Raw genomic sequence first — 20,812 nt, 5'->3', positions numbered from 1 at the left:
TGATCCCTGACCTCGCTCAATGGATTAAGGATCTGTTGTTGCCAGGAGCTGTGGTGCAGGTCACAGATGCGGCCCCGATTCGACCCCTAGCCTGGGAACTTCGATATGCTGTGGGCGAAGCCCTAAAAGAGACAAAGTTACCGCCTTTGTGTGATTCTTGATTTTCCTCAATTAATCTATTCACCAACCTGTATGACTCTTTTAAAAACACTCATTTTTTTTTCTTCTTATAGGATGATTATGTACTTGAAGTGAGGCATTTTCAATGTCCCAAATGGCCAAATCCAGATAGCCCCATAAGTAAAACTTTTGAACTTATAAGTATTATCAAAGAAGAAGCTGCCACCAGGGATGGGCCCATGATTGTTCATGATGAGTAAGTTCCACACTTTAAATTGTTTCATGCCTGAGCATTTGGGTGTATGTATATTTCCACTGTCTTTGCGCTAACCTAATACCTTGGACCAATTGTGAATTATTCAACCAGGATGCATTATCAGCTTCTAATGAACAAAATTAATACAGAAGAGTTTGGGAGTTTTTCCTGCATCTCTTAGAGCTCCTTTTGAGGGCAGGAGATGGGTGAATGATCATGAGAATCTGCTCGTGCATCATATGCTGAGAACACATTGCATGATCAGTCAGTACTTTAGAACCTGAATTTTCACAAGCGCTAACCAATTCTCAGCCATTGCCTTACTGGGATAGGAGTAACACTGATATATTTTTTATTTATCAGAAACAAATTTTTATCCAATTCTTTCTAGGTTTCTGTTGTGAACAAGTAAAAAATGCATGTGCTGGAATTATGTTGCATACATATTATATAGACTGCATGTGATACATGTTATACAATGTATCTTAGAACCTCAGTCAGATCACTGCCGACCTCTTCCATAGTATAAAAATAAGAAATGTGTAACCAAATATTAAACTTCTATAAAGTATCCCATTACTGATATCATGAACACTCCCCAGTGTTTCAAATTAAGCCACAGTTCCTTGAATAATGAGACAATTTATTAAAAATTTCAGTGTTCTTACTGCAAAGTTGTCGTGGCTCTGTGCTCTGGGAACATTTGATGCATCTGAATGGAGTCTTTGTCCCTTCCTTTTGCTTCCAGGCATGGAGGAGTGACAGCAGGAACTTTCTGTGCTCTGACAACCCTTATGCACCAACTAGAAAAAGAAAATTCCATGGATGTTTATCAGGTAGCCAAGATGATCAATTTGATGAGGCCAGGAGTCTTTGCTGACATTGTAAGTAATAAAGCAGCAAACCAAATCTTTCCAATTAGAGCTTCTAGAGGCTGCCAAAACTGTTTTGTCATATATCAAAAAAAAAAAAAAGATCACGTTGATAACATTAGCATGTAGTTTTCAAGCTAAATTATATTCAGTTTGCAATCCATAGAACTGGAACAATAAATATTTAAAGTTTATCTTCCAGAAAATTGATGGATCAAAAATTTAAATCTTATGTGTACCTTTTTGCAGGACTTACTGTAATTCTGAAAAATATCCTCAGTAGAAGCACCATCTAATTTGATTTATCCAACAAAATAAATGGTTATTTCCCTGGGGTTCAAATTCTGAAGAGCCTTAAAGAATAGTCAGAAGATAGACTTCAACTGTTCGCTTTTTTCTCAAGCCAAATTCATTTTCTAAACTTAAGAAATAACTAATTCTGGGTACTTTTAAAAAGAGAGAGACTCAAACAATCAAGATAGAGATAGCACATCTGGAAAGATAAGTCTCAACTCTGAAAATAATTTGAAGATTTTATTATAGAAATAAGGGCTGGAGGAGTTCCCGTCGTGGCTCAGTGGTTAACAAATCCGACCAGGGAGCATGAGGTTGTGGGTTCAATCCCTGGCCTTGCTCGGTGGGTTAAGGATCTGGCATTGCCAGGAGCTGTGGTGTAGGTTGCAGACACAGCTCGGATCCCGCGTTGCTGTGGCTCTGGTGTAGGCTGGAGGCTACAGCTCCGATTAGACCCCTAGCCTGGGAACCTGCATATGCCACAGGAGCAGCCCAAAAAATGTCAAAAAAGACAAAAAAAAGAAAGAAAAGAAATAAGGGCTGGAAAGACAATAGGGAACTTTGTGTGAATGCCCAATGGGAGAAGCTTAGGTAGATGCAGAAGTCATGGGCTCACTTCTAGCTTCCTGGTCTGGGTATGTGTAAGGGCCTTATAAAGGGCCCATCTTCAAAGCCAGAGAGCAAGGAAGCCCTTGTACACGTGCACTGCAGAGGGGCCCTATTCAAAGTCTTATTCAGGCCAGTTGTATCAAGCTTGTTCTGTATTATATTGCTTTCCAGAGACTAAACTTACATCCACCTTTCACAAATGCATTCACTGAGACAGGTGGTCCTCATGATTTTCTTCTATGGTGCCAGCCACTGGCTCACATTCTTTACAGCTGCCTTCCCCCCATCTCACCGCCCCCAGTTGGCATTTGTAAGAGAACACCTACTTTATTCTTCTGTGTGACTCTACCCTGAGACCATAGGAGGGCACATACTCACCTTTGCACAAAGCAGGGCATAGGACCAGTCAGGCTGTTAGAGTTTGAAGAATTCTTGTAAACAGCATATCTTGTAAAAGACCTGTATTCTGCATGAGTCCATGGGGGACAGTGCCGTCCTTTCTGAGATAGCAACATAAATAGACAAACCCAACAGATTTCATAACTGGAGAAAGGAGAATGAGTAACTGGTGAGTGGGTTACAGATGCCTAATGCCAAAGCGTTTACACACAAGTTGATAAATCAGTAACAGAACCCTATCACAAGGGGATTAAGATGGCGGAATAGAAGGACTGGAGCTCAACTTCTCTCCTAAAAACAACAAAATTCACAACTAAAGGCTGAGCACTCTTCACCCAAATGGACTGGGAACCTTAAAAAAGATATCCTACTCCAGAAGAAAAAGAGGGGAGACACATCAAGAGGTAGGAGGAGCAATTTCACGGTATAAACAACCCCATACCTCCCAGGTGGGAAGCCCCACAGACTGGAAAGTAACTGGTTCACAGCAACTCACCTACAGGAGTGAGAGTTCTGAGCCCCACATCAAACTCTCACATGTGGGGGTCTGGCACTGGGATAAAGACCCCCTGGAGCATTTGGCATTGAAGGCCAGTGGGGCTTGTGCACAGGAGTTCCACAGGACTGGGGGAAACGGAGACCCCACTACTAAAAGGTATACACAGACTTTCACGTGCACTAGGTCCCAGGGCAAAGCAAAGCCTCCATAGGAATCTGAGTCAAACCTGACTGCAGTTCTTGGAGGACATCCTAGGAAAACGAGTGAACGTGGGTTGTTGTGAGGGAAGGACATTGAAAGCAAAGCTCTCAAGAATATTCAGCAGCTCCCTTTCTCTAGAGGGGGCCATTTTGGGAAAATCTGGCCCCACCCATCAGTCAGTAGCTGAGAAGCCCCAGGGCAAACAACAATCCAGGTGGGATCACAGCCCTGCCCCCTCAGTAAACAGGCTACCTAAAGACCCCTCAGGCACACAGCTGCTTCTAATCCCATCCAGAGACTAAGCCCCACCCACCAGAGGGATTAGAATTGGCTCCTCCTACCAGGGGGCAGGCATCAGTCCCTCCCATCAGGAAGCCTACAGCAAGCCCCCATACTGACTTCAGCCACAAGGGGGGCAGATACCAGAAGTAAGAGAGGCTACAACTCTATTATCTGTAAAAAGGGCAACACACCAAAAACCTATAAAAGTGAAAAGACAGAGAACTATAACTCAGATGAGGGAGAAAGGAAAAACCCCAGAAAAACAGCTAAGCAAAGAGGAGATTCTCAGCCTCCAGGAAAAAGACTTTAGACTGTTGATGCTGAAGATGGTGCAAGACATTGGAAATAAACTGGAGGCAAAGATGGATAACTTACAGGAAACACTGACCAAAGAGATACAGGATATAAAACTGAAACAAGAGATGCAAAATACAATAACTGAAAGAAAAAAATCACTAGAAGCAGTTAACAGCAGAATACGGGAGGAAAAAGAACAAATAAGCGAGGTGGGGGACAGATTAGTGGAAATTACGGATGCAGAACAGAAAAGAGAAAAAAGATTGAAAAGAAATGAAAGTCTTAGAGAACTCTGGGACAACGTTAAATGCACCAACATCTGTATTATAGGGGTGCCAGGAGAAGAGAAAGAGAAGGGGAGAGAAAAAATATTCCAAGAGATAATAGCCAAAAACTTCCCTAACATGGGAAAAGAACCACTCACTCAAATCCAGGAACCCCAATGAATGCCATATAAAATAAACCCAAGGAGGAATACACCAAGACACATATTAATCAAACTAACCAAAATTAAAGACAAAGAGAAAATCTTGAAAGCAGCTAGGGAAAAGAAACAAATTACATACAAGGGAACCCCAATAAGGTTATCGGCAGATTTTTCAGCAGAAACTCTGCAGGCCAGAAGGGAGTGGCATGATATACTTAACGTGATGAAAGGAAAAAACCTCCAACCAAGATTACTTTACCCAGCAAGGCTCTCATTCAGATTTGAAGGAGAAATCAAAACCTTCTCAGATAAGCACAAGCTGAGAGAATTCAGCAACACTAAACCAGCCTTACAACAAATACTAAAGGAACTTCTCTAGGCAGAAAAGAAAAGATATCAACAGGAAACAAAAATTCCACAAATGACAAGGCTCACCAGTAAAGGTATATATATAGTAAAGATACAAAATCATCATGCACAATTATACCACCAAAATCAGAAATCATGAGAAGAGGTGGGTACAAATTCAGGACACTGGAGATGAACTTGCAATTAAGAGAACAACAACTTAAAACAATCTCATATACATATAGACTCTTATATCAAAACTTCAGAGTAATTGCAAACCAAAAATCTACAATTGATACACAAACAAAAATCAACTCAAATACAACACTAAAGATAGTCATCAAACCAGAAGAGAGAAGAGAAGAAGGGAAGAAAAAAGAGCAACAAAAACAAATCCAAAGCAATTAATACAATGGCAATAAGAACATACATATCAATAATTACCTTAAATGTGAATGGACTAAACGCTCCAACCAAAAGACATAGACTGGCTGAATGGATACAAAAATAAGGCCCATATATATGCTGTCTTCAAGAGACACACTTCACTTCTAGGGACACATACAAACTGAAAGTGAGAGGATGGAAGAAAATATTTCATGCAAATGGGGATCAAAAGAAAGCTGGAGTAGCAATACTCATATCAGACAAAATAGACTTTAAAATGAAGAATATTTTAAGGGACAAGAATGACATAAAGATCAAAGATCAATCTAAGAAGATATAACAATTTTAAATATCTACGCACCCAACATATATAAGGCAACTGATAACCTTAAAAGGACAAATCAACAATAACACAATGATAGTGGGGACTTTAACACCCCACTTACAGCAATGGACAGATCAACCAGACAGAAAATAAATAAGGAAACACAGGCCCTGCATAATGCATTAAACCAGATGGATTGGAGTGCCTGTCGTGGTGCAGTGGTTAACGAATCCGACTAGGAACCATGAGGTTGCGGGTTCGTTCCCTGGCCTTGCTCAGTGGGTTAAGGATCTGGCGTTGCCGGGAGCTATGGTATAGGTTGCAGGCATGGCTTGGATCCTGTGTTGCTGTGGCTCTGGCGTAGGCCGGTGGCTGCAGCTCCGATTAGACCGCTAGCCTGGGAACCTCCATATGCTGTGGGAAGTGGTCCAAGACAAGGCAAAAAGACAAAATAAATACATAAATACATAAATAAATAAATAATAAACCAGATGGACTTAATAGATATTTACAGGACATTCCATCCAAAAGCAACAGAATACACACTCTTCTCAAGTGCACATGGAACATTCTCTAAGCTCAGTCACATCCTGGGCTACAAATCCAACCTTGGTAACTTTAAGAAAATTGAAATCATATCAAGCATCTTTTCCGACCGCAATGCTGTACAACTGGAAATCAACAACAAGAAAAAAACTGCAAAAAAAACACAAACACATGGAGACTAAACAACATGCTGCTAACCAACCATTGGATCACTGAAGAAATCAAACAGGAAATTAAAAAATACCTAGAAGCAAATGACAATGAAGATACAACATTCCAAAACCTATGGGATGCAGCAAAAGCCATTCCAAGAGGAAAGTTTATAGCAATACAAGCCCACCTCAGGAAACAAGAAAAAGCTCAAATAAACAACCTAACTTTACATCTAAAGCAGCTTGAGAGACAACAGGCAAGACCTAAAGTTAGTAGAAGGAAAGAAATCATAAAGAACAGAGCAATCAATGAAATAGAAACAAAGAAAACCATAGAAAAGATCAATGAAACGAAAAGCTGGTTCTTTGAAAAGATCAACAAAATTGATAAACCCCTAGCCAGACTTATCAAGAAAAAAAGAGAGAGGACTCAAATCAATAAAATTAGAAATGAAAAAGGAGAAGTAACAACGGACATCACAGAAATACAAAGGATCCTAAGAGACTACTATATGCAACTATACACCAATAAAATGGAAAACCTAGAAGAAATGGACAAATTCTTAGAAAAATACAATCTTCCAAGACTAAACCAAGATGAAATAGAAAAGATGAATGGACCCATCACAAGAACTGAAATTGAAACTGTGATTAAAAAACTTCCAACAAACAGAAGTCCAGGACCAGATGGCTTCACAGGTGAATTCTATCAAACATTTAGAGAAGAGCTAACACCTCTCCTTCTGAAACTATTTCAAAAAATTGCAGAGGAAGGGATACTCCCAAACTCATTCTATGAGGCCACCATGACTCTGATACCAAAACCAAAGATACCACAAAAAAAGAAAACTACAGGCCAATTTCACTGATGAACATCGATGCAAAAATCCTCAACAAAATACTAGCAAACCGCATCCAACAATACATTAAAAGGATTGTACATCATGATCAAGGGGGATTGATCCCAGGGATGCAAGGGCTCTTCAATATCTGCAAATCCATCAGTGTGATACACCACATTAACAAACTGAAGAATAAAAACCATATGATCCTCTCAATAGACACAGAAAAAGCCTTTGACAAAATCCAACACCCATTTCTGATAAAAACCCTTCAGAAAGTGGGCATAGAGGGAACCTACCTCAACATAATAAAGGCCATATATGACGAACCCACAGTTAACATCATTCTCAATGGTGAAAAGCTGAAAGAATTCCCGCTGAGATCAGGAACAAGACAAGGATCCCCGCTCTTCCCACTACTCTTCAACATAGTTTTGGAAGTCCTAGCCACAGCAATCAGAGAAGTAAAAGAAATAAAAGGAATCCAAATTGTAAAGGAAGAAGTAAAACTATCCCTATTTGTAGATGACATGATACTATACCTAGAGAATCCTAAAGACTCTACCAGAAAACTGTTAGAGCTCAGCCACAAATTTGGCAAAGTTGCAGGATTCAAAATTAATACACAGAAATTGACAGCATTTTTATACACTAACAATGAAAGAGCAGAAAGAGAAATTAGGCAAGCAATCCCGTTTACCAATGCATCCAAAAGAATAAAATACCTAGGAGTAAACCTACCTAACGAGACCAAAGACCTGTACTCTGAAAACTATAAGACGCTGATGAAAGAAATCAAAGATGACACAAATAGATGGAAAGACATACCATGCTCGTGGATTGGAAGAGTTAATATTATCAAAATCACTATACTACCTAAGGCAGTCTACAAATTCAATGCAATCCCTATCAAATTACCAAGGACATTTTTCACAGAACTTGAACAAAATATTTTGAAGTGTGTTTGGAAGCACAAAAGACCCAGAATAGCCAAAGACATCCTGAAAAAGAAAAATGGAGCTGGAGGAATCAGGCTCCCAGACTTCAGACTATACTACAAAGCAACAAGCATCAAAACCGCATGGCACTGGCACAAAGAAATATAGATCAGTGGAACAGGACAGAAAGCCCAGAATTCAACCCACGCACCTACAGCCAACTCAACTATGACAAAGGAGGCAAGGATATACAATGGAAAAAGGACAGCTTGTTCAATAAGTGGTGCTGGGAAAATGGGACAGCCACATGGAAAAGAATGAAATTAGAACACTCCCTGACACCATACACAAAAATAAACTCCAAATGGATTAAAGACCTTGATATAAGACCGGACAGTATAAAACTCTTAGAGGAAAACATAGGCCAAACACTCTCTGACATAAACCACAGCAACATCTTCCCAGATCCACCTCTCAGAGTATTGACGATAAAAACAAAAGTAACAAATGGGACCTAATCAAACTTCAAAGTTTCTGCACAGCAAAGGAAACCCTAAACAACACAAAAAGACAACCCACAGAATGGGAGAAAATCTTTGAGAGTGAATCAACTGACAAGGGATTCATCTCCAAAATGTATAAACACCTTCTGCAGCTCCATACCAAAAAAACCAACAACCCTATCAAAAAATGGGCAGAAGATCTAAACAGACAGTTCTCCAAAGACATGCAGATGGTCGAGAAACACATGAAAAGATGTTCAACATCACTCATTATTAGAGAAATGCAAATCAAAACCATGATGAGGTACCACCTTACACCAGCCAGAATGGCCATCATCCAAAAGTCTACAAACAATAAGTGCTGGAGAGGCTGTGGAGAAAAGGGAACCCTAGCACACCGTGGGTGGGATTGTAAATTGGTACAACCACTGTGGAAAGCAGTATGGAGATTCCTCAGAAAACTAAACATAGAACTACCATTTGATCCAGCAAGCCCACTCCCGGGCATCTATCCAGAGAAAACCACGACTCGCAAAGACACATGTATTCCAATGTTCATTGCAGCACTATTTGCAATAGCCAAGACATGGAAACAACCTAAATGTCCATCGACAGAGGAGTGGATCCAGAAGATGTGGTACATATACACAATGGACTATTACTCAGCCATTAAAAGGAACAAAATACTGGCATTTTTAGCAACATGGATGGACCTAGAAACTATCTTGCTGAGTGAAGTCAGTCAGACAATGAGACACCAACATCAGATGCTTTCACTGACATGTGGATCTGAAAAAAGGACTGACTGAACTTCTTTGCAGAGCAGATGCTGACTCACAGACATTGAAAAACTTATGGTCTCCAGAGGAGACAGTTTGGGGGTGAGGGATGTGCCTGGGCTGTGGGATGGAAATCCTGTGAAATCAGATTGTTATGATCATTATACAACTACAGATGTGATAAATTCATTTGAGTAATAAAAAATAATAATAATAATGGTGAAGAACCCTATCATATCACCTTCTGACTCTGGGAAGTAAATGATAAGGATGGAGTGCTTACCGTTGGCCAGTGTATGCAGGCCAGTGTTCTGATCAGTGAATGTTGGCTAATTGTTAAGCTCCTTTACATTTGATCAGAAAGAAACACTCATGTAGATGTTGTGCCTCTGCTGATTATAACAGAGCCCTTAACACGATACCCTCCCTTAGTGTTGAAGGGGACTGTAAACATTCCTTTTTTTTTTTCTGTCTTTTTGCCATTTCTTGGGCCGCTCCCATGGCATATGGAGGTTCCCAGCCTAGGGGTCGAATTGGAGCTGTAGCTACTGGCCCACACCAGAGCCACAGCAATGTGGGATCCGAGCTGCATCTGCAACCTACACCACAGCTCATGGCAACACCAGATCCTTAACCCACTGAGCAAGGGCAGGGATTGAACCTGCAACCTCATGATTCCTAGTCAGATTTGTTAACCACTGAGCCACGACAGGAACTCCTAAACATTCCTTCTTTTGACAAATGTTGTCTTTGCAGAGCTTCCTGTTTCTAACCTTCCATTCTCTGTTCCCCAGGAGCAGTATCAGTTTCTCTACAAAGCCATCCTCAGCCTTGTGAGCACGAGGCAGGAAGAGAACCCGTCCACCTCTCTGGACAGCAATGGCGCAGCTTTGCCTGATGGAAACATAGCTGAGAGCTTGGAGTCTTTAGTTTAACATGGAAGGGGGTGAGGGGAGTCACATCTGAGTGTTGTTTTCCTCTTTCTAATATTAGACAGGAAAATCAGTTCCTCTGTTATCTGTTTACCTCCCATCACCTGACAGTAACTTTCATGACATAGGATTCTGCTGCCAAATTTACATCATTAACAATGTGTGCCTTTTTGCAAAACTTCTTATAATTCACTTATTGTGTTGAAACTAAAATGATTGAAATTTACAGTATTTCTAAGAATGAAATTGTGGTATCTTTTTTTCATATTGATTTTAACAGAAAATTTCAATTTCTAGACATTAGAAATTCCCAACTACAGAAAACATGTTTGTTTTTAGTGTCAAATTTTTAGCTGCGTTTGTAGCAATCATCAGGTTTGCTAGAAAGGTAACTTTTAATATAGTATCCTGTAAATAAAATACTGTGTTCCCTCTGATATTCAAATTTTACAACTGCAGTATTCATCTAAAGTAGAAATAATCTGATACTTACTGTAAATACTGCTCTAGCATCTCCATGGACCAAATTTATATTTATAATTGTAGATTTTTATATTTTACTACTGAGTCAGTTTTCTAGTTCTGTGTAATTGTTTAGTTTAATGATGCAGTTTGTTATCTGGTCTTACTCTGCAAGTCTTCTGATATTGTTTTGTGTTAAGTCATTAACTGTTTCAGCATGTAATTAATTTTAACTTTTATGGAAAATAAAAATACATTTGTTTTGAAAGAAGATGATGTTTTTTATGAGAATAACACCTTACCCAACATTGTTTAAATGGTTTCTATCCAAGGCATTTCAAAAATAAACATTGCCATCAATTTTTGTTGCTTGTGGACTGCTGAGACGTGAATAGTACAAAATTGTAGATAGGAGTTCCTATTGTGGCTCAGTGATAACGAACACGGCTAAGATCCATGAGGTTGTGGGTTTGATCCCTGGCCCCACTTGGTGGATTAAGGATCTGGTGTTGCTGTGAGCTTTGGTGTAGGTTGCAGACGAGGCTCTGATCCTGCATTGCTGTGGCTGTGGTGTAGACCAGCAGCTGCAGCTCCCATTCCACCTCTAGCTTGGGAACTTCCATATGCTGTGGGTGCAGCCCTAATTAAAAAGAAAAAAAAGAAAGAAAGGGAAGAAAATTGTGGGCATGTTCCCTCTGAGGTGATGGAAGTGAAAATGGGTTGATGGGCTAGGACAATGTATAGAGCTGATTACTGAACTGTGCATTAAGGCGTACAGGGAACTCACATAAATGTACAGTCTGGGGGACAAATCAGCAAAATGTACTGACAGCACAACTATCACTATTAAATTACTTGTACCTAACTACTTAATAAACAGAAACATTATGGTGTTTTGTTTTTTTTTTTTGGTTTAGGGGAGCTATGAAAATGTTACCCAGACGCTAAGGGCACCAAGTACCAAGAAATGTTGGGAAACTTTGGTTTAGAACCAAACTGGGAGTTAGAAACAGGTAGATTTGCCCGTTCGGGACAAACTAAGCTGGTCTGGATGCCAGGTGGGAGAAAAGAGCAGCATCAGGAGGTCATATCTCCCAGAGTGGAAAAAGAAGTCCTAGGTTAAAGCAGTTTGTCAGGATTCAAGAGCTGTGTGGGGCTGAAGGGCATGAAAATATGGAATCGCGGGTAAATAGCCTGCTTTGAGAGTGGAAGCTGCCCCCTGCCTCAGCCAGGAGTGTTTTACAACACTGCCTGAAGAGGGGGGGCATCAATGCCAAAGAATGCCCAGCTCAGTATCTCAAACAGAAGGCCAGAAACCAGCAGCAGGGGGAAAATCCAGGAACTTGGCAGAAATGCAAATCTGGATTCCCATCCCAAATCTACCATATCAGAAACTCTGAGGTTGGGGCTCAGAAATGTAAGTTACAACTTGGGAACCACTGATCCTTAGTAACAATTCAGGGAGCCTCTAGTTTCCTCCAGCAGTATCACAACATTTCCACCAAATCCTTAAAACAGAATCAAAATTAATGTTTCTAACATGATGGAGGATAATGTGAGAAAAAGAATGTATGTATCTGTATAAGTGGGTCACTTTACTGTCCAGCAGAAATTGACAGAACATTGTAAATCAGCTATAATAAATTTAAAAAATTTCTAAAACGAAATAATAAAGTGTTAAAAAAAATGTTTCTATTTTTTTAGCTTTCCTTTTAAAGCAATAGTTACGAAGAGAAATGAAATAGAAAAAAGCCCAATAAATAGCAGAGTGTCACACATCACAAAATGTTGGTAAGCACTGCTCTCCAGGTATAAAGAAATTAACGTGCTTCTTTCTTACCCTCCCAGGGAAGAAGTCCACAAGGCTAATTTTGATTCCTTGGTTGTGCTTCTAGCCTTATCCCCTAGTCCTCTTGTTTTAGAATTTTGTTTCCTCATAACCCACAAAGTCTAATCATAAGCTAATGTGAACAAGCAGTATATGTCACCTTAATTATTTTTTCTGTTACCTCAGCCTTTGTCTCAGGAACAAATGGCCTTTGAAGGGATATAGTTTTTTTTTTTTCCCCTTCATGGTTTTTTTTATTAGTGACGTGCCTTGTACAACCTCTTTCAAGAGAAAGTAATTTTGCAAGTACCATGTATGATAATTAAGTATTTTATCAGCAAATTGTAATAAAAAATGCCCTGAAACCAACAACAACAAATAGAGTCATGTCAGATAATAGTAATCTTTCCTCATCATTTGAACCTTAACTCAGACAATAATCAATAACAAGAAATGAAAAGAAATGAAGCCTGGTAAGTAAGCCAGGTAAGTCTTGCCCAAATATTTACATCTGTTACCAAAATTCCACTTACTGTTTTATTGCTGTCACAGATTTTATCCCCACATTGTTTTGTTATATAATTGTGGCCTTGTTAGGAAGATGTTTTAATTCTGCTGCTTTTCATGTTGTTACATAGGCATTTTATTACACATAATTTATAAACCTATCAGTTATTTTTAATATTCTGTCTAGTATAGTGGTTTTGAACCAGGGAGAGCATTGCACCCCAGGGGACATTCGACAGTGTCTGGGGACATTTTTGATTGCCACATCTGAAAGGGGATGTACTGGCTGGCTCCTACAGGGCAGAAGCCAGAAATGCTGCTACACATTCCATAATGCATGGGACGGCCCTTACCGTGGAAGACGGCCCAGCACAACGTGGCAGTGGTACAAAGGAGACACTTACCTTCATGGATGTCCCGTGGCTCTTGTGAACATCTTCCTGACATCAGCTGAGTAGGCTCTTTTCCACCTCTCCCTCCTGCAGCACTATGATCAACATTTCTTTATGCAAAAAGCTTTTATCACATTTAGGATGACTCCTTAGTACCAATTCCTGTAAGTGTCATTGGCAAGCATTTTGAGCATTTCTGTGTCTTAGTGCTTTGGCTTTCCAAGAGGGTGGTCCAGTTTACACTCCCACTGCCAAGGTGCTGGAGTCTTACTTACTCTGAAAGCTCATGGGTTCAGGCCTCTGCTCAAACATCCTCTCTTCAGAGCAGCCACATTCCCCCAGATGGAGTGTCCCCTCTTCCTAAGGAAGATACTCAAATATTTAGCACTATTATCAGAAGGGGCTTGAGCTGGCTCAGTGTCCAGTGTGTGCCGGCTGAATGTCAGCCCACCACTCTGCAACCCCCTCGCCCTGGGTCCTCCCACCTCCTTATCCTGCTGGCTTTTTCTCCAGAGCACATTTTGTTTCCTGATAATATATTGGTTTGTTGTCTGGTTGCTCCATTAGTAATATACACTCCATAAGGAGAGGAATTTTAAGTAAACTTCTGTATTTCCACACCCAGAACAGTGCCTGGCACATTACCTGCAATACGTTTTCAATGAATGAATGAATGAACCAATGAATGATTTTTTTAAACCCAGGACAGGAGTTCCCGTCGTGGTCCATCGGACACCAATCCGACTAGGAACCATGAGGTTGAGGGTTTGATCCCTGGCCTCGTGCAGTGGGTTAAGGATCTGGTGTTGCCATGAGCTGTGGTGTAGCTCGCAGACGCGGCTTAGATCCGGCATGGCTGTCTGTGGCTGTGGCTTAGGCTGGCAGCTATACCTCCAATTCAACTCCTAGTCTGGGAACCTCCATGTGCCACCTGTGCAGCCCTAAAAATCAAAAAATCAAAAATAATAAAATTAGGACAAAACTATTCTTTACTAATAATCCTGGGAAACCTGACTGTAGCGTTCCTCGACATACAATAAAAAGGTATCAGTTTTGACCTATTTCCTTTCTGTAGCACCTTTGTAAATTAGCGCAATTGAAAAAAGGTGCTCCGGACAGAATTTATCTCCAATATTAAATGACGTAGAGCGGTTCTACAGTCTCAGTAAATAATAAAGATGAGCGTGATCCATCTATTTAGCTAAATGTACCAGAATTCTAAAGTCCATCATAGTGCCCAGTCTGAGACTCCCTGAGAATTTATGGCAGCTGTTTCTTCCTATAAAACTAATACAAACATTTAATATGTGCATGTTCTACTCAACATTACACCATAGGACTCTTCCTTAATTTTCACATTTCTGATCCCAAATCCCCTAATTTGTTAGCATATAAACAAACTTTCCCCAAATATACAAAACTCAAAAAATAAGCACTCTTTATAAGCAGATACACTTTAAACAGTTTCTTAGAATTGAATCCCATTCAGGAGTTCCCGTCGTAGTGCAGTGGTTAACGAATCTGACTAGGAACCATGAGGTTGCAGGTTCGATCCCTGACCTTGCTCAGTGGGTTAAGGATCCGGCATTGGCATGAGCTGTGGGGTAGGTTGCAGACGCGGCTCGGATCCCATGTTGCTGTGGCTCTGGCATAGGCCGGCGGCTACAGCTCCGATTCGACCCCTAGCCTGGGAACCTCCATGTGCCACGGGAACAGCCCTAGAAAAGGCAAAAAAAAAAAAAAAAAAAAAAAATAGAATTGAATCCTATTCAGTACATAGAATCAGAAATCCAAAGTACTTATTGAATTAAAATGAACTTTTTAGGGAATGTGGGAAGACCTACACATTTGTCAAAATAAAAACACACTCTTATTATTATAAGTCATGATCGAATATTTATTAACCACTGGCTAACTGCAAAATATTCTTGAACTTTAGCAGTCTCATGAGTTTAGTATTGTTGTTAGAGAGGGTTAAATGTTAAGACATATAAATTAAATGCACTACATTGGTATGCTAGATACCTTCTGTTTTAGCGCATGACCAACACAAATTAAGCTTTCAAGTTAGGCCTTAACTTCATGTTTTGCAACTGTTGCTAATTTTAAAAAATTAATAATGAGCGTTATGATTTTAAAAAAATTGGAAATAAGAAGTTATTGGATTAGCTGTCAGTGACTAACAACTACTCCTTTAAAACAGGCAGCTTTTCTCACTGGATTCTTTCCAATAGAATTCAGGTCTGGTCAGTGCAGTTCCAAAGCAAACAATCCACAAATGTCAACCATTGTAAAGAAAGCTAATCTCTACAACATATAAAATTAGCTACTTTGCATGACTACGCATCTACGAGGGAGCTAATAATATATTGAATAGTATGAATTTAATACGAATATTTGTTATGACATGTATATGATTATTATTATACTTTTCCATCACACAGTAAGTAAGGTGTGTTCTAAAAAATTATACATTTGAGGAGTTCCCGTCGTGGTGCAGTGGTTAACGAATCGGACTGGGGACCATGAGGTTGCAGGTTCTATCCCTGGCCTTCCTCAGTGGGTTTAGGATCTGGCATTGCCGTGAGCTGTGGTGTAGGTTGCAGATGTGGCTCGGATCCCGAGTTGCTGTTGTTGTGGCTGTGGCGTAGGCCGGCAGCTACAGCTGTGATTCGACCCCTATCCTGGGAACCTCCATATGCCGTGAAAGCGGCCCAAGAAATGGCAAAATGACCAAAAAAAATAAAAATTAAAAAAAAATTATACATTTGACAATTTTTTGACAGAAGTGTCTCTAAGGAGTTCCTTTCTCTAATTCTCAAAAAGGCATCATGTGGGCTAGTGGTGGCCCTAAAAACACAGTAAGAGAGATTCTGTAAATCAAAGTTTTTCCTAAATTTAGACATTTTTCTCTTAGTGTTTTTTTTTTTTTTTTTAACTTAGGGCCGAACCCGCAGCACATGGAAGTTTCCAGGTTAGGGGTCAAATCAAGGAGCTAGAGCTGCTGGCCTACACCACAGCTACAGCCACGCAGGATCCAAGCCATGTCTGTGAACTACACCACAGCTCATGGCAATGCCAGATCCCTGACCCACTGAGCGAAGCCAGGGATCAAACCCGCATCCTCATGGATCCAAGTTGGATTCATTTCTGCTGCGCCACAACGGCAACTCCCTCTATGACCATTTTGAGATTCTCATTATGGATCTGATCATCTACGGCTTGAGAAGAATGGATTCTTGGAGTCTTCCAAATGTATCCAAAATATTGAAAAAAAATCTCAAAACTAAAATCTCATTATCTTTAACATAAACTTAAAGCAAGTGTTATTACAAAAGTTATTGCAGAGTTACCGTCGTGGCGCAGTGGTTAATGAATCCGACTAGGAACCATGAGGCTGCGGGTTCGATCCCTGGCCTTGCTCGTTGGGTTAAGGATCCAGTGTTGCCGTGAGCTGTGGTGAAGGCCGCAGACGCGGCTCAGATCCTGCATTGCTGTGGCTCTGGCATAGGCTGGTGGCTACAGCTCCGATTCGACCCCTAGCCTGGGAGCCTCCATATGCCACGGGAAGCGGCCCTAGAAAAGGCAAAAAGACAAAAAATAAATAAAAGTTATTGCAAAAAAAATTCCTAATGTCTTTAAACATCTACTTGGTATCAGGCTTTTCTCTTACATTTTATTATTAACCTTTAAAACCATTCTGTGAATTACTGCGTTCCTCATTTTACGGAAAAGGAAGCAGCTAGTACGTTGTAGAACCATCTGTTTCTCAGAGAAACTTGTAGTGTCTCATGAGTCTACAACAAGGAACGCTGGAAATGTGTCATCTGGAGGAGGCCAGAAAAGGCAGAAGGATCTGGAAGATGGGAGCATTGGGTCTTACCAAATGCTCCAGGGATTCACAAACTGTGGCTTAAGTTTAGGCTTATCAATAGACTCCACCCATCCATACCCAGATTCTACCACCTTTACTGTTGAAATTTCTGCTGGAAAACTTGCGGTTGAGAGGGCAGTGTTCCACTCTGTCTGTACCCACGCTGACATTTCCTTTCCTAGCACTCCCACTGGACCCCCCTCCTTAATCAGACCCCCTTTGTCACTCGGTCATCAAGCTCAAACCATCTATTACATCGGTGCATGCCCTCTCCCACTCACCAGTTCCCTAGATCCCGCGCCATCTGGGTGCTCTTCCAGACTGACAGGGATCAATGCAACATAAGCTGTTATTTCCTAACTGATTATGTTAAATTCAATGTCGTGGTAGAAAGAAATGCCACAACAGACATGTCTCTCCTTAGCAATAGACTATTGATCGCCACATACTACTTTTGGCAGGTGGAACCAGGCCTTGATCAACGTTGGTCCTTTTCAAATAGCACAGATGGTATCTCAACTGCTGTATGTCCCCCACAGAACACCTGTTTATGGGGAGAGCAGAAGTAATTTCATATGCCAGAATATGACCACGGCCCATCAGAAAGTTTAATGTATATCCCTAAAGAGAAACATTTTTTTTCTCTAAGGTGAAAAAAAGATTTATACAACTTGAGATATAATTCACATCCTGTACAATTCACACAAAGCGTACAATTCAGTAATTTTAGTATATTCACAGAGTTGTGCCTCCATTCCCACAATCAATTCCACAACATTTTCATCATCTCCCCGCAAAACCCCCCAAACTCATTAGCAGTCACTCCCACTCCCCCCAAGCCCCCCAGCCCTACGCACCCACTAATCTACTTTCTCCCGTGTAGAGATTTGACTACTCTGGACATTTCATACAATTGAGACCACACGTTATGTGCCTTTCATGCCTGGCTTCTTTCACTTAGTATATTTTCAAGGTGTGTCCATGTTGTATCATGTTATCAGTACTTCATTTCTCTTTTATTGCCAGATAAAAATTCCAGGGTATAGATACGCCACCTTTTGTTTATTCATCCATTATTAGATGGACATTTATTTGACTTGGTTTGGTTTCTGGTTGTTATGAATAGTGCTGTTATGAACATCTCTTTATAAGTTGTTGGGTGGACATATTTCCATTTCTCCTGGGTGTATACCTAAGAGTGGAATCGCTGGATTATACGGTAACTATGTTTAACCATTTGAGGTACTGCCAAACTGTTTTCCCAAGCAGCTACACCATTTGGTAGTTCCACTAGAAGTTTATGAGGGTTCCAGTTTCTCCACGTCTTCACCAACACTTGTTATCTTTTTCACAATAGCTATCCTGGTGACTCTGAAGTGGTATTTTTCTGTAGGTTTGATTTGTATTTCCCTGAGAGCTAATGCATATTGATCATCTTCTCCTATGTTTATTGGCCTTTTGTATATCTTCTTTGGAGAACTGTCAATTCTGACCCTTTGTCCATTTTTTCAATTGGGCTTTGTCGTTTTATGGGATATAGTTCTTTATTCTAAATACAAGTTCTTCTCTTACCTGATATATGATTTGCAAAAGTTTCTCATTCTGTGGGTTGTATTTTGCCTTCTAAATGGTATTCTTGGGAGCAAATAAGTCTTTAATTCTGATGATATCCAACTTATCTATTATTTTTCCCATTTGTTGCTTATGCTTTTGATGTCATTTATTTAAGAAACCATTGCCTAATCCAAGGTCATGAAGATTTACACCTATGATTTCATCTAAAAGTTTTATAATGTCAGCGCTTATATTTAGGTCTTTGATCCATTCTGAGATAATTTTTATATGTGTTCTGAGATAGGGAGTCTAACTATTTGGGTTTTTTTTTTTACTTTTTTAAAAAATTAAAGTGTAGTTGATTTAATATTGTGCCAATTTCTGCCATACATTAAAGGGATTCTAACTTTATTCTTTTGCACGTGGATATCCAGTTGTCTTAGAACAATTTGATGAAAAGACTATTTTCCTCTATTGCCTTTTTCAAAAATTGACCATAAATGTGAAAGTTACTTCTAGACTCTCAATCTATTCCTATTTTACACTTTTTCCTCAGAATTTTTTTTTTTAATTTTTTAACTTAAAAAAAAATGGAGCATGTGGAAGTTCCTGGGCCAGGGATCATAACTCCGCCTTAGTTGTGACCTGTGTCACAACTATGGCAATGCCAGATCCTTAACCTGCTGCACCACAAGAGAACTCCTAGAATTGTTTTCTTAATATCACTTTTGTTTTGTTCAATTGAAACTACATACAAATATAGTCAATTTTTGAAAATCTTGTATCTCACAAGTTTGCTGAATTCATGTATTAGTTTTTTCTATGCTTAATGAGGTGATCATGTAGATTTTGATTTAATCTTACATATTTCATTTTCCAAACACTCAAGAGAAAACCGTTAAGAAATATCATTTCTAAATAAATCGTAATTTTACAAAAAAGGCATAAAATAGCACTGATGCACAGGTTTATGGATAGGCATCCAACTGAGTCAGTTTGAAAAATACAAAAATAAAGCTGCATGAAGAAATGTTTTCTTTGCTCTTTTTGCTTTTTAGGGCCACACCCATGGCATATGGAAATTCCCAGGTTAGGGGTCAAACTGGAGCTATAGCTGCCAGCCTACGCCACAGCCACAGCCACACCAGATGCGAGCCATGTCTGCAACCTGCACCACAGCTCAGGGCAACACCGAATCCTTAACCCACTGAGCGAGGCCAGGGATCAAACCCACGTCCTCATGGACACTAGCCAGGTTTGTTTCTGCTGAGCCACCATGGGAACTCCAAATTTTTTCTTACTAAAAAGATTAAAAACGTCACCTGCTGATTACAGGAAAATATGTTGCTGTAAGAAAAAGTTGCATAATAAATTAACAAATGATACAGTCGTTATTACTTTTATACATACATGGAAAACACATGATAGAATTATTAAAGTTCTCTGGTAATTACCAGCATCTCTTGTTCAGATGTTGCATATTAAAATAGAGATTTATATTTCAAAAACACCATTGTATTGACTTCACCAAGACATATCATGCTTTATATTTTGATAGATCACATTAGCAAGCATGTTTTTGCACCACAGTTCAGAGCTGTGTTGCCTGGGAAGATAAAAACAAGATATAATTCTCAATTATGGCTTGATTGTGCTCTGTGTAGTATACATAATGCCTTCTGCTTTAATTCTCTCCAATATTGGTCCATAGATCTCCTTTGAAAACGGCCCCATCAGGCCTTTAGCTTGAATTTCACCTGGAAGAAAATAAGTTTGTAGTTACCACCTTAAAGGGGGAATGAAAGGTTAACTTCTGTAGTAACAATCTCTATACAGCAGTAAACTCTGAGTCAATCATTTGTTGGCGGTCTAGAGATTTTTTAAATAGCTACTAAATCATTATTTAACCAACACTCTAAAAGGAAAAGGAGTTAACTGAAAGCCCAGCTGGACTTGCGGACCGAGTCTGAATTTATACACTTCACAGCATTAACCATCAAATCATAAAGTATAACAAGAAAGTAAAGGAAACATAACTGATCTACTTTATTTGCCGATGTCATTTTTTAAGACGCATAACACCAACAGAATGAGATTAAGCCCAACCTGGTTGCCAGGGCACCAGCATCTGTTAGAACGGCTGAGAGAGCAAGTCTGGGTGCTCACTTTCAAGGCCATGATGACCTC

The 20,812-nt window shown here is 39.8% G+C and overlaps 2 protein-coding genes across 17 annotated transcripts in view; one reads left to right on the top strand and one right to left on the bottom strand.

Moving 5' to 3' along the window:
- Positions 1-10,830, top strand: part of PTPRZ1 (protein tyrosine phosphatase receptor type Z1) — a 182,236-nt gene extending 171,406 nt beyond the window's left edge. For all 4 annotated transcript variants that reach the window (XM_013985677.3, XM_013985675.3, XM_013985674.3 and 1 more), the window contains 3 exons: positions 234-376; positions 1,125-1,260; positions 9,871-10,830. In XM_013985677.3, the coding sequence (XP_013841131.2) occupies positions 234-376; positions 1,125-1,260; positions 9,871-10,011 (420 nt within the window). In that variant the 3' untranslated portion in view covers positions 10,012-10,830. The remainder of the gene's footprint in view (positions 1-233; positions 377-1,124; positions 1,261-9,870) is intronic.
- Positions 10,831-19,351: 8,521 nt separating this feature from the next.
- AASS (aminoadipate-semialdehyde synthase) overlaps positions 19,352-20,812 on the bottom strand; it is a 99,169-nt gene continuing 97,708 nt past the window's right edge. For 12 of the 13 annotated variants that reach the window (XM_085004781.1, XM_021078483.2, XM_085004776.1 and 9 more), the window contains one exon: positions 19,352-20,382. In XM_085004781.1, coding sequence (XP_084860907.1) covers positions 20,264-20,382 — 119 coding nt within the window. In that variant the 3' untranslated portion in view covers positions 19,352-20,263. 13 annotated transcript variants of the gene reach the window in all.

Source organism: Sus scrofa, chromosome 18 (assembly GCF_054392235.1).
Source record: "Sus scrofa isolate SSC_HxYL_T2T_F1_AM1 chromosome 18, Sscrofa_HxYL_maternal_Yorkshire_Landrace_v2.0, whole genome shotgun sequence".
NCBI lineage: Eukaryota > Metazoa > Chordata > Mammalia > Artiodactyla > Suidae > Sus > Sus scrofa.
The sequence above is the reverse complement of the archived record's forward strand: the minus strand, read 5'-3'. Positions and strand labels throughout refer to the sequence as shown.